The sequence below is a fragment of the Xyrauchen texanus genome, chromosome 22 (genome assembly GCF_025860055.1).
Source record: "Xyrauchen texanus isolate HMW12.3.18 chromosome 22, RBS_HiC_50CHRs, whole genome shotgun sequence".
NCBI lineage: Eukaryota > Metazoa > Chordata > Actinopteri > Cypriniformes > Catostomidae > Xyrauchen > Xyrauchen texanus.
The window spans coordinates 27,781,766-27,796,303 of NC_068297.1; the positions used below are offsets into that span (position 1 = coordinate 27,781,766).

General features: G+C 36.4%; 1 protein-coding gene across 1 annotated transcript; it reads left to right on the forward strand.

The window, feature by feature from the left end:
- Positions 1-208: 208 nt before the first annotated feature.
- LOC127662589 (MAP3K12-binding inhibitory protein 1-like) lies at positions 209-12,950 on the forward strand. Its single transcript, XM_052153846.1, has 9 exons — positions 209-368; positions 678-794; positions 3,399-3,623; positions 6,649-6,745; positions 7,871-7,936; positions 8,143-8,295; positions 8,432-8,526; positions 12,227-12,265; positions 12,368-12,950. The coding sequence occupies exons 1-9, from the start codon at positions 219-221 to the stop codon at positions 12,473-12,475; spliced, it is 1,050 nt and encodes a 349-aa protein (XP_052009806.1). The 5' UTR covers positions 209-218; the 3' UTR covers positions 12,476-12,950.
- Positions 12,951-14,538: the final 1,588 nt, after the last annotated feature.

Genomic DNA, 14,538 nt, shown 5'->3' on the forward strand with positions numbered 1-14,538 from the left:
GGATGAATTGATGCTTGATCAAAATACCGTAGATTGAAAATAAAATTTCAGTATTCAACCCATTTCATAAACGCTAAATCCATGAAATGTGCATTTTCAAACTTATAAAATCCAGTAGTATTGCAACGAGTGAGCCTGATACAGGAAGTGACGTTTTGATATACAGGAGCGCTTCTCTCCAATCAGCAGAAGCCGCTGCCGCCTGAAGAGGAAGTACAATGGCGGCGAACGGAGAGAGACTCGATACGTGTGCTGGTAGTAAACAACAGCAAATCTGCAGCCAGATATCCCATTGTACAATGCACCGGGATGCGTTCAAAGACTCATTCTTCTCTATTATCGAGTCTCTCGCTGAGTTCGGCTCAAAGGTTTGTGTAAATAACATCCACTTGCTTTACAGCAGCGTTTATAAAACTCGTATTACCACAATGTGCCGATGAAATGTTATTGAAGTCTTTTAAAACGAGTATGGGTAACAAACCTAAATATGTCTTGTTCTTATTTATCTGCAGTAAAAATAATAATTAAAAAAAAGCCTTATTTTTTCCTTTGTGGACTTCCCTTCAAAATACTGTTTCTAGAGAGAGGAAAAACAAAGCCAAATGACTAGTGAATAAATTCAGGGACATGTCTGTCATTAGAAAACAGTAATCGATAACTTGTGTATTGTTTCCCAGCTTAAAGTGTGTGATAGGTTGCTGGGCATAAGTGCCAGTGCAAGCAATGTGAACATCTCTGAGCTTCAGCCATCAAATGTGTACTCCTGTTTACAACAGCACATTTCCAAGCTACAGGTAAATTAACTTCTTACTAGTTCATTGAGAATTATAATTTAGTCCATGTAAACCAAATAAGCTAATGGAGACTGCACTGACAACCCTAATAAGTTGACTCCACTCAACTGCAGTAATGGCATCTCTAAACTTGTGTAATTAAGTTCACTTAACTTGGTGTTTGTATAGAATGAAATATAAATATTTAAAGAGGAAGTATCTAATTTCTGTGCCAACAAACAGAATTTAAAAAGAAACTTTGTTTTCACAACTGCTTTCTGAATATGCCCCCTCCCTGTCAGCCATTGGTCAGACAAACACAGTCCCACCCCAACTCATGCCATTAATTGAGGAACGTTTTTAGGGCGGGACTAAGCGGGTCATACAAAACATTTTCAAAGAACATCTGAAGGACAGTGCTTACAGTTTTTGATAAAATTATCCAATTAATGGCTTACTAGTTGTCTCTGCATATTAAGCTGGGATGGAAAGTATTTTAAAACAGAAAAATTGACATACTTCATCTTTATGTTAAGGTAAATAGATGCAAGTTGACTTAACTCAGATTTGCTGTTTAAAGGGATAGTTCACCCAAATATGAAAATTCATCACATAGATAATTTCAAGGATGTAAACAATAACAAAGTAATTAGAATGAATTGGCCTGGGAGCATTTCCGGTATCATTACTGGATCCTTTAAATAAGACTATGAGATCACATATTTTCTCAAAGAACATCAAATATTTACCTGAAGTGACTTATCCAGATTTGTTGTTGATACTGAGCATCTACACGAGAGAGGCAAATACATTTTATCGTAGTTTAGATGCTCACAATAATTTCCTCAGAGGAAAGATCGGGAATATCTGATCGCTCCTATTAAAATCAAGCTGTCCAGTGAAGCTGTCCGTGTGACTCTGCGGACAAGGTAAGGACTTCTTTTTTTTTTTCTGCTACAATGCTTTTCGTAGATTTAAACATTTTAATTTCCTTTAGTTCCAGGCGTCCAGGGAGCGTCCAGTCACCAGACAACATGGCATTCATTTTAGTCAAATATATTTGATGACAATCGTGTTAACATTATTATTATTAACGTTAATCGTGTTAAAATCACAATGAATGAAGCGCAGAGTTTGCCAACTAGTAGGAAATGTTCAAGAAACAAAGACGTCACTTCCTTAAACCGACAAATAGTCCTTGAAATGCTCCATACTCACGTGTATGCCATCCCAGATGTGTATTACTTTCTTCTGTTGAACACAAAGATTTTAGAAGAATATCGCAGATACTATGAAATTGAATGGTGGCCAGAACTCAAAAGGTCCAAAAAACACAAAGGCAGCATAAAAGTAATCAATAAGACTCCAGTGGTTAAATCCATGTCTTCTGAAGTGATATAAGTGTGGGTGAGAAGAAGAAAAAAATGTAAGTAATTTTAACTATAATTTCTCCTCCTTGCCCAGTAGGTGTCTATATGCGTAGAAAATGTAATTCAACAAAAATGAATGAAAAATAATGTGAAATTGAATGTGGAGTAAAAAAAAAAAGGACTTACATATTGATCTGTTTCTCAACCACACCTATCATATCTCTTCAGAAGACATGGATTTAACCACTGGAGTCATTTGGATTACTTTAATGCTGTCTTCATGTGCTTTTTGGACCTTTTGAGTTCTGGCTACCATTCACTTACATTGCAAGGACCAAAAGAGCAAAGACATATTCTTTTAAAAATCTTCATTTGTGTTTTGCAGAAGAAAGTGAGAGAATTGTATTTTTGGGGGAACTATCCTTTTTAGATGTTTTTTTTTTTTTCAACAAAATTTTAAATGAATGTGTTGAATTTAGGTCATACAATAACACATCTTAAATACTGAAGATTATAACTGATTCTAGGTAAATCATCAACTAATCTTATTTCTCCACAGTAATGCCTATATGCCTGTACTTAAGTTGCACATGGACAAGGAGACCTGATATATTGTGAACAGGGTCCAACTTGACCTAAAGAGACACAGTTCACCCTAATGTTGTCATCACACAAAACAATATATTGCAACAAAACAACATAAATACTACTACAAAAGAGCTAAAACCTCTATGAATTCTTAACTATTAAATGGTTCCATTTGTTCCTTTTTGCCTAGGAAGCATTATATAATTCAAGCCCAAGGCATTGTGGGTATTCCCCATAGCCTAATTTTTGTACTCAGAAGTTTGTTAACACTGGAAATAGTAAGTCTATGGATTTTTATGAAAAACTTGATCTTTCCGGTAATGACAACATTTAGGGTTTATAGTGTGGTATCATATGCATTCTTATTGGTCAGCCGTGACATTGTGTGGGTTTGAGTGTACAACTTGAATCAATGTTTGTTTTCTGTTTTTTTTATAAAGATAAGTACAGTCAGGTAATAATTATCACAAAATAAGCACCAAATCCTCCACACAGGGTTTATTTTTTTATTAATAACTGGCTGACTGTACATTATTCCATATTATTCATTTAAAAGGTCCGTTGTCATTATAGTTACAAATACACTGAAACTTGAATGACAGACCATGGGACATAAGAACCATCTGTGGTCCCTTTTGATTTATTATTACCTTTCTATTTCTTTCAGTCAATCTCTGTAACCCTAAAGCACATAGTGGAGTCTGAAGTCCACCCTAGCCCAGGCAACAGTGAAAGCAGGCTGGCCTCCAGGAGAGAAACAGCAGAAACATCTGAGCAGATTTTGGTTGACTCGCAACAAGTTCCTCCTATATCTCAACACAATATTGTCCATGAGGATCAAAACAAGACTCAGACTGATGACAATGTTCAGATCAAGGCTGGTAAATCTGAGGTAAAACACAACAAATATGGCACTACAAAAAATAGTGTACAGTGGCACGAAAAAATTATTTTGACCCTCAAACCATACTTAAAGGAATATTCCGGGTTCAGTGTGAGTTCAGCTCAATCTACAGAATTTGTCTCAAAATGTTGATTTCCACAAAAAATTATAATTTCAATTTGCACCTTGTTTGTTTGAAAAAAGAAAAACTCAAAAGTAAGGCACTTACAATGGATGTGAATGAGACCAGTCCACAAACACTGAAGTAGACACCGTTTCAAAAGTATAGCCTAAAGATGTAAACAATATACGTGTTAACATGTTTTAGTCTGATCAAATCTCTTACTAACCTTACTGTGTAAAAATGCATTGGATTGAATTAGATGAGAAAATATCAAACCAAGTGTAATTTATTTAAAAGAAAGCACAAGCACCTTTTTAAGTAAAAACTTTCACAAAAAGTTTAACAATAATTGCGCTGTTCAATATCAGGACAAAGCATTTAGACACTTTCTGGTTGTCAAATGTGAGTGGAACATGTCTGTATCCTGTAAAAATTATATTCTGACAAGTTGGTTAAATGTACTTGCATAAATGGCTCAGAAAAGGAAAGTTAGTTCAGAGAAAATGTCCAGCATCATTTGTTTGAAGATCTTACTTGGTTTGATATTTTGTTATCTGTGCTGTGAAATATATAAACCAGAATATACAATTTATACTGTAAATATCTGCGTGTATAGATACAGTTGAAGTCAGAAGTTTACATGCACCTTATTCACATACGTTTTTCACAATTCCTGACATTTAAACATTCCCTGTCTTAGTTCAGTTAGGATCACTATTTTAAAATTGTGAAATGTCAGAATAATAGTAGAGAATTATTTATTTCAGCTTTCATTTCTTTCATCACATTCCCAGTGGGTCAGAAGTTTACATACAATTTGTTAGTATTTGGTATCATTGCCTTTAAATTGTTTAGTTTTAGTCAAACTTTTTTGGGTAGCTTTCCACAAGCTTCTCACAATAAATTGCTGGAATTTTGGCCCATTCCTCTAGACAGAACTGGTGTAACTATGAATGTTTTGTTGGCCTCCTTGCTCACAAACACTTTTTCAGTTCTGCTCACAAATGTTCTATTGGATTGAGGTCAGGGCTTTGTTATGGCCACTCCAATACCTTGACTTTGTTGTCCTTAAGCAATTTTGCCACAACTTGAGGTATGCTTGGGGTCATTGTCCAATTGGAAGACCAATTGACCAAAAGACAAGCTTTAACTTCCTGGCTGATGTCTTTTGATGTTGCTTTGATGTATACAAATAATATTCCTTCATGATGCCATCTATTTTGTGAAGTGCACCAGTCCCTCCTGCTGCAAAGCACCTCCACAATATGATGCTGCCACCCTCATGCTTCACGGTTGGAATGTGTTCTTTGGCTTGCAAGCCTCACCCTTTTCCTTCCAAACATAATGATGGTCGTTATGGCCAAACAGTTAAATTTTTGTTTCATCAGACCAGAGGGCATTTCTCCAAAAAAGTATGATCTTTGTGTCCATGTGCATTTGCGAACTGTAATATGGCTTTTTTTTTATGGTGGTTTTGGAGCAGTGGCTTCTTCCTTGCTGAGCAGCCTATCAGGTTATGTCGATATAGGACTTGTTTTAGTGTAGATATAGAGACTTGTCAACCTGTTTCCTCCAGAATCTTCACATGGTCCTTTGCTGTTGTTCTGGAATGGATTTGCACTTTTCACACCAAACTACGTTCATCTCTAAGAGACAGAATGCGTCTCTTTCCTGAGCGATATGATGTCTGCATGATCCCATGGTGTTTATACTTGCATACTATAGTTTGTACAGATTAACGTGGTACCTTCACACATTTGGGAATTGCTCCCAAGGATGAACCAGACTTGTTGAAGTCCACAATTTCTTTTCTGAGGTCTTGGCTGATTTCTTTTGATTTTCCCATGATGTCAAGCAAAGATGCAATGAGTTTGAAGGTAGGCCTTAAAATACATCCACAGGTACACCTCTAATCAGAAGCTAATTGTCTAAAGGCTTGACATCGTTTTCTGGAATTTTTCAAGCTGTTTAAAGGCACAGTTAACTTATACGTAAACTTCTGACCCACTGGAATTGTGATATAGTCAGTTAAAAGTGAAACAATTGGTCTGTTAACAATTGTTTGAAAAATTACTTGTATCATGCACAAACTAGATGTCCTATACGACTTGCCAAAAATATAGTTTGTTAATATTAAATCTGTGGAGTGGTTAAATTCGTTTGAATGACTTCAACCTAGTTGTATTTGAACTTCTGACTTCAACTGTATATTTGCCTCAAGCAGTTTAGTAATTTAATTTCGTTTTATTTTTTGCTGCCACGGATAAAGGCATTAAGCTGTATAATTTATTTCCATTCAGTTATTAGTATTATTTATATTCACCAATAGTTTTTTGCAACCATCCTTCAATTTGTGCATGTGTTCAAGTACCTCTTTTCCCAAACAGAGTTACATTTAATTGTCTGGTGGTTGCTGTTTATATTTGCATGTAATCTGTCCCTGTTGGTTAGTCATAATGTTTGTGAATTACTATCTATGGACACAGATGGTTCACACACTGAATGGAAAGATCCTTCAGTGCCTGCTTTCCTTCAGAGAGAAACAAATAGCCATCCACTTTGAGAGGTCCTGGTCCTTCCAGCATTATGAAGTGGATGTTCATTACACGCTGAAATTGCATGTGGGCAAAGGACAAGGAGGCCCTCATTTTTTATTGCTTCTTTATTTACAGTCACTATAATAAAAAAACAAAACAAAGCAAATCCAACTATCTGAATTGGTTGCATGTGGAAATATGTTTTGATTTTTGGAATAATTGTGTCCACTGCCCTCGCTTGTCAGTCATGCAGCCCGTATGGCCTAGTATTCATCATTATTTCTAAACAGCAAAAAGTGGATTGATTTTTTTTTTTCAATAGCTCATCAATCCAACCCTCATTGTCCCCTCTCTGTCTCACTCATTTTCTCAGATTGAACGTAGGATATCTGCATTTATAGAGCGCAAACAGCTGGAGATCAATGAAAACAATGTGAGGGAGTTTTGCAACGTGATCGACTGCAATCAGGGTGAGAATGGGAGGCCACTGGTGGTATTTGGGGATGGGTGGGGGTATACTGCACATCAGTTGCCAATGTTTATGAGAGTGCTGATTTACACTAGCTAGAGGTCAGAATGCACCCGTCATTCTGAGACTGAATCCTCCAAATACACCCAGCTCTGGCTCGAACCGTCTGGAGGGTGGGAGATGGGCTTGAGTTTTAAAGCTACATCCACCAAACTTGACACAGACCTTCAGACTGTTCTGGAATAGTGCAGCATGTCTTTTCTAACTGTCCAGACTTACTGTTTAGCACATCAGGCGATCAAAAATAATACAAATCGCATAGACTTGCATTGTCTGAGTTTTCAAATGGGCAAACGGAATTCTCGTTATTTCAAACTCTAACTGTCAAAAATTCAAATGTAATCAAACCCACACAAGAACTTTGATCTGCTTTATATCTCTCTCTCTGAGAGGGAGTTTTTCACTGTCTGTTTTTCTTATTCTTATTATTTTATCAATGTTTTGTCCATGGAATGATCAGAAAACACTTTAATCTGCAGTATAGTCCAACAAAAAGAGACAGTAGGTCTATTCCTCACAGCCTTGTTAACATTCCCGTCAAAGATGGTGCTGCTGTGAATAAGGTCTATTGCTATATTCCACATTTTAGAATAATATTTAAGTCATCAAAGTTATTTTATATTTATTTTAGGCTGTTTAGCCGTCCTTTGTCTAAATTATAGCTCTGCAATTTCTCACCCAACCTCATCCTGGGATGCTTTTAGACCATATTGGAGTTACATTGAATGTTGGCTGCTTTTTTGTACTACTTAAAGTACTTTTATGTTTAATATTTAAAATAAAGAATAAAAAATAGTAAAAAAATTATGTGTTTGTTTTGTAAAGAAATTCATACATGGGTACAATTTACAAATGTCTACAAAACTAATTCCAAACATTTCAACAGAAGACATTAGATTATTACAAACATGCATGAGAAATCATACATAAGTCAAGTGTGTCCAAACTTTTGTCAGGTAGCGTGTACGGGTATGATTAATTCTTCAATTCTTCTTCAGCTTAAAACAGACGTTATGCTAGTCAATGATTTAAAAAAAATATATGTATGATTTATTTATTTTTTTAGAGGACAGTTGTGCAAGAACTGATGCAGTCTTCACTCCATATCCTGGTTTCAAGAGTCATGTCAAAGGTTAGGCACACATTTATTGCATTTTATCCATCTTTCCATTGTACCCCCTATTCTATCTACACATACATTTCTATATACTCTATATGTTCTGGTTAGACTTATCCTTACTTTATTAAATTTATTGTGCCTATTACATGCTAGATTTAAAAAAAATAGGTGACTGGTTCAATTGTGGACTATTAATTGGTGTTTGTTTTCTATTATAGTGACACGTGTGGTAAATACATATGGACCCCAGACCAGAGGAGTGCATGCTGAGCTGGGTGACCAGCAGCAGGGCTCCATTAGCAGAGACTGTGGGAACTCTGTCATTGAGGAGAGGCTCCAAAACATGGAAGCTCACCTTAAACTTTCAGCAGGTTGGCAGGATCAACACACAAATTGATATCTTTCTTGGATTGTTTAGACAAAAATTGAATGGTCTTTTTTTTTTCATAATCAGGCCTAAGGATGTTTTGATTGTTGTGTAATTCTACTGTACTTGACACTTTGCAGGTCCAGTTCCTCAAAGCGTTTATCAGCGGCTCAAGAAACTTGAAGATCGAATTCTGGAGCTCGAGGGTCTTTCTCCAGAGTACTTCCACTCCACAGTAAGTGGTGGCAAAAGAGGAAGAGAGAATTTGTTGTGTTCTGGTTTGTTGGAGGAGTGAATGGCCAGGTATTGAATTTGTCTGAGGTTAGAGGTATCGTTGTGCAAGCTCCACGCTGCTTCAACATCCTCAGTATCTTATAAACACAGACAAAAAGGCATTGGATGATTTTGAATGGGATCTTGAGTTTTTCTCTTTAGCGAATCAAAAACATCAAACAATTTATCACACTGTCTAATGCACAATGTGTGTATTCTAGAAAGTTATTGCAAAAAATGGCAACACTGAAGGTGGTTATGTTGTTGGAGCTCCTGGAACTATATTTAATCTGCCTAAAATCTGAGGATTTAATCTAAAGAATTAAAATACCATTCTAAATTTTTGTCCCCTAAAATGCTTTCTTGAAAGAGAATGTCCCCAAATAGTGTCTTCCACCAACTAGCAATAGAAAGTGACATGAACTAACGTCTATTTGCAATTTAACATAAAGTCAAGCCCTTCAATATGTCATGCCCTAACTTCCTCAATAGCAAATGTAGTTTATAGGGGCGGATCAGGTGGTAGAGCGGGTTGGCGGTTCGATTCCCGGCCCACATGACTCCACATGCCGAAGTGTCCTTGGGCAAGACACTGAACCCCAAGTTTCTCCCAATGGTAGGCTAGTGCCTTGCATGGCAGCTCTGCCGCCATTGGTGTATGAGTGTGAATGGGTGATTAAGACACAATGTAAAGTTCTTTGGTAACATCTAAGGTTAAAAAAAAGTCGCTATATAAGTGCAGACCATTTACCATTTATACCATTTCATATTGTCTTATGAGGGTTTGTTCAACCAAAAATCTAAATCTTACCTTTAAGCCATCCCAGATGTGTGTGACTTTCCTTCTTCAGAAGAACTGAAGTGAAGATATTTTAAAGCAGATTTCAGCTGTTTGTCCATACAATGCATGTAAATCGTGCCATCAGGCTGCTGGCTGTTTGACAGTCCAAAAGGCATATTTAAGCAGCATAAAAGTAATCCATATTACTCCAGTCGATCAGTTAATGTCTTCTGTAGCAAACCGTTAGGTTTGATTAAGAAACAAATAGATAATTAAAACGTTTAACTTAAAATTCCTTCCTGCCAGCAGTCGATGCATCATTTATATAAGCGCTGTGGTGTGTTCACGCAAGAAGTTGGAAGCGAGTTAGTTCATTTCAAACATCAATTCAGTGCTGGGTGAAAGCAACAATTTAAGGTTAAAAACATTTTAATTATTGATTTGCTTCTTACACAAACCTATCAGTTTGCTACAGAAGACATTAATTGATCGACTGGAGTCATGTGGATTACTTTTATGCTGCCTTAAGATGCGGCCTTTTGGACCAGCAAGCAGCCTGATGGCACCATTTACATGCATTGTATGGACAAAATAAGCTGAAATATGCTTATAAAAATCTTCACTTTGTGGGCGAACTAACCCTTTAAAGGGGTCATCTCATGAGGATCTGTCTTTTGAGATAAGAGCTTGATTTACTATGCCAACACACTAATTTTCAGAACTTAAAACTCAGTCCATAAAGAGCATTTGTGACCTGCTCTATCATTTTGAGTAACTGAGTTAAGCACTAAATGAAAAAGGAAAACATTTTAGGGATTTATATCAGCCAACATTTAAATTATTATATCTCAGCAGCGATTTGGAGTAGAAACATATTATTACAAAGCTGAGACTTCACTTTTGACTTCTAGTTCACACAAAAATTCTCTCATTTATTCACATTCATGCCATCCCAGATGTAGATAACCTTTCTTCTGTTGAACTGAAATTAAGATTTTTAGAAGAGTATCTCAGCTGTGTAGGTTCACACAAAACAAGTGAACAGTGTTTAAAACTTTGAAGCTCCAAAAAGCATGTAAAGACAGCATACAATAATCCAAACGACTCCAGTGTTTGAAAACAGGATGGTGACTGATGAAGACTTTTGGCTGAAACCTTTGTTTTTAAACCCCCTGCTGCTTAATAATAGACTCCTCTCTAGAGACATTTTCAGAACGCAGACCTTCGCTTATTTTTAAATCATTATCGTGCCCAGAGACTGCAATTGCAAGATGTATATTGAAAACAGAGTTATATTTTGGTCTGTTCTCACCCAAAACCAATTAGATCGCTTCAGCAGACGTGGATTAAACCACTGGAGCCTTTTGGATTACTTTTATTCTGCCTTTATGTGCTTTTTGGAGCTCAATGGTCAAACACATCTGGCATGGCATGAGGGAGCAAATGATGAGAACATTTTCATTTTGGGTGAACTATCGCTTTAGACCCCGGTCTTTGTATCCTTCAGAAGGATCCCAACGTTGGGAATGAGTTTTAAACAACGTTCTTGATCTGATTTTTGTGACTTAAACTGTTAATGCGGCACATTTTGGCATACCATGTAATGCAGGCTTTGTAAAGAGGCTGGTAAATGAAAGGGAAGTTAACAAATGTTTGGGCTGGTTTTTTGAGGCACAAAAACACAATTTAAATTTAAAGGATTAGAGAGAAGGTGGAAAATGGGCATACAAAAATGTTTCTGTTTCTGACTCGAAGAAAAAAAACCTTTACAAACACTACAAGTGGACCTCAAGGAAAAAAAAATAACCCCCCCAAAAATGTATGACCCCTTTTAGCAAGTTTACCTTTAGCATTACGCTAAGCTGTTTCTCACTTTGGGTGCACACATATCAGTGCATATTAGCTAGCGAAATGAGCGACACAAGGAGATCTAGCACTTGGGTCATGCTCGAGTATATAAATAGTTTTGTATTGTGTAAGGCAGTAAGAGTATGTCCTTGTACCCATGCTTCTGTTTATTTTTGACACCATACTGCACGTCTTCGTTACTCTGTCCTTCTCACTTATGCGTTTCCTCCTGCGCTCCCGACAGCCGACCGAAGAGTTCTTCAAAACCATTAAAAGCTGTTATGAGTGATATTTTTTTTCCCTCACTTCAGATTTTGTTAACCCTGTCAGATTGTAGCCCATCAAAGTTAGCTGAGTAAGTGCTCTTGAACCATTTCTATGCCTTCTCACACCAGCTTCACTTAGTTCAGTGCTGGACTGAAAGCTAGCTGATTTCCATGTGGGGCCGGGAATGTCTGTGTATTGCCTATAAAGTGGGACATTGAGTGCCGTCAAATGTGCTGATCTTCTTAGTTTGCGGAGCGGCTTTCAGCAAGTCAAATTAATTAATTGAACTCTGATGACCAGGGCTGGGCAGATATCATCTATCCCTGCCAAATGGGTCCATATGCACACAGAGTGATTAAAATGAATATAAATTATGGGTAACCAGGGGTGGGGGGTGGTCAGAATAAATGAAAGGGCCATTGGGGAACTAAAAGAATCCTGATGGCTCCCACTTGATACTGTTAATCAGTGCATGTCTATGGTGGCTCTGGTCTGTTGGCAGTGATTGAGTGATGCTGAAGGACATCTCTGTTTCACCTCACTTACTGACATCCTTGGTTAAATGTATTGTTTTGGCTGCCATCACATTGTTCCCTTAAATAGTTTGAAAGGCCCTTTTTCCATTCTGTGAATAGAGAGCCATAACAGAGATTTTTGGTTAATCTGATATTGACATAAATGCTTTGGCATGTTGTTGAAAGGCGACTGATGTCCATTGTTTGTATTAATTGGCATTCATTTCATGCTTTGATTTCTTTTCTACCAGAATTACTCGCTTAAGCGACCTAAAACCTCCATGTCGCAGGTAAGTTCCATTACTGATGGATTTATGTATTCATTGAGAAATATCGGAAGGTCCTGGTGTTAAATGAGAATGTCTTGGCTGATGAAAATGATCTTTTCACAGAGCTACAGCCTCGCAGAGCTCAATGGGAAGATCAGTGCCGTCAAAGCTGCCTTGCTGAAAAAAACTAGCGAGTTCCAACCCACAGACGCAGGAGAGTTTCCATATTGACATAAACGAAAAACCTTGTACTTTTTTTTATTATTATTATTTTATTTTATTTTTTTCAAAATTTGATCCCTGTTGTTGTCAATTATGTTTTTCCATGTATGGAACTGCAGTGCTAATGTATCTTTGGTTTATAATACTCTGTCACTGAATATTTATATTTGAAAAATGTGTTAAAATGTATATTATTCATGATAAACTGTTTTTTTTATTTTTTGTTTATTTACTGTAAATATACTTTGTACACCAGTTATGCATTTATATAAATGTACATTGTAATTTAGGCATTAAATTCATGTGCATTTTCTGTTAACATTCCTCTTCCCCTCACCGCAGCCTGTACATACAGTTTAATAATTTGATGAAAATGAAATGTTTAGCCTTAGAATGCATGTTTCATTGTGCTCTTGCATTGTGAATTACCTGGGGTCCTAAAATAGTCTGATAAATACTACTCTTTGAAAAATAAAATGTTATTACACAGATAATGAATGCCTGACATGAGTGCATCACACGGTTATTTCGATATAATTGAATCTAAAGATTCAATTATATTATTTTACTTTATAATTATATGTATATTATTGTTTATTTTACTTGAAATACCAAAAATATGTTCAATAAGTTAAAATACTGAGGGTTATTAGCATACTGCAAAAGGCACTGAAGGTCAAATGCTAGCTTGTTTGACTGCTACAAGTGTAAAAGACATGGAATAATTTAAGGCCACCATGTCAGTGGGGGTATGAATATGTTAAGTAAAAACCTATAATAATCTATGATTATTATACGTGATTGTGGGGAGAGATGGTCGTCTAAAGAAAGTGTGAATGTGATTGCAAAGCGGCAGGCACTGAACGGACAGCCGTAGCTGCTGTGGGTCAGCTCACATGTTATTATTCATTCATTATTGACCTCTGTATTTCTGTTAAGGTTTAAATATGAAAATGATTTCAGAGATTTCTAACAATGTAGGATTTATCATAGTTACGGAATTACCATTGAATTTGAAACGGTATCAAAAGCCATTTCTAAATGCGAACACTTTGATTTGTTTTGCCTTGAAGCTTTTGCTATTGGAAAATTAAAGGAATATTCTGGGTTCACTTCAAGTTAAGCTCCGTCGACAGCATTTGTGGCATAATGATATTCGACTTGTCCCTTTTCTTTAAAAAGAAAAGTAAATCAAGGCAAAAATCTGGGTTATATTCAGGCATTTATAATGGAAGTAAAAGGGCCTGTTATGTAAACATTAAAATGCTCACTGTTTCAAAAGTGTAGCCAGAAGACAATATGCATGTTAACCTGATTTAAATAACAAAATTGTCTACAAACCTATTCTCTGTAAAATTATAGGTCTGTCTGATTTTACAACTTCATTGCCATGATGACACAACGCTGTATACCCTAAAATGGCAGTAAAAACTATTCTTTAAACAACTACACAGCTCAAATAATACACCAGGTTTAACAGAAAAAAAAGTGCTTATATAAACTTAAATACTTCATATTTCTGCTTTTAAACCCTCCAAGAATTGGCCCCATTCACTTCCAAAGTAAGTGCCTCACTGCATTCTCAATTTTTGCTTTTTTTAAACAAACAAAAAAAGTTATATTTTGTGGTAATCAACAATTAAGCCACAAATGCTGTTGATTGAGCTTAACTTATACTAAACCTGGAATATTCCATTAAGGCCCCTGCAATGCACACCTCATTTTGCATTCACAACACTGAATAGTTTCTGATTTGGAGGACTCCTAAAAGCATAGTTCAACTAAAATTGAAAATTCTGTCATTTCCTCGCCCTCATGTTGACCCAAACCTCTATGACTTTCTTCCTTATGTGGAACACAAAAGGAGATGTTAGACAAAATGTCAGCCTCAATCACCATTCACTTCCACTGCAGCTTTTTTCCATTCAAAGAAAACGAAAGCTGACTCGTTATAGGAAAATCAAGACCAAAATGAGGCCATTGTGCAAGAGACAAGTTTGGATCTTGTATTCATTGCAAAAGCTGTACCTTGTGGTTCTGTTCCTCTCAACCTAGACCCACTTTCACAATCC

Excerpts from the sequence above, each read along its gene's own strand:
- LOC127662589 (XM_052153846.1), top strand. The coding sequence starts at position 219 with ATGGCGGCGAACGGAGAGAGACTCGATACGTGTGCTGGTAGTAAACAA. Across the intron at positions 3,624-6,648 it reads TCAAGGCTGGTAAATCTGAG|ATTGAACGTAGGATATCTGC; the intron begins GTAAAACACAAC and ends TCATTTTCTCAG. Across the intron at positions 12,266-12,367 it reads CTAAAACCTCCATGTCGCAG|AGCTACAGCCTCGCAGAGCT; the intron begins GTAAGTTCCATT and ends ATCTTTTCACAG.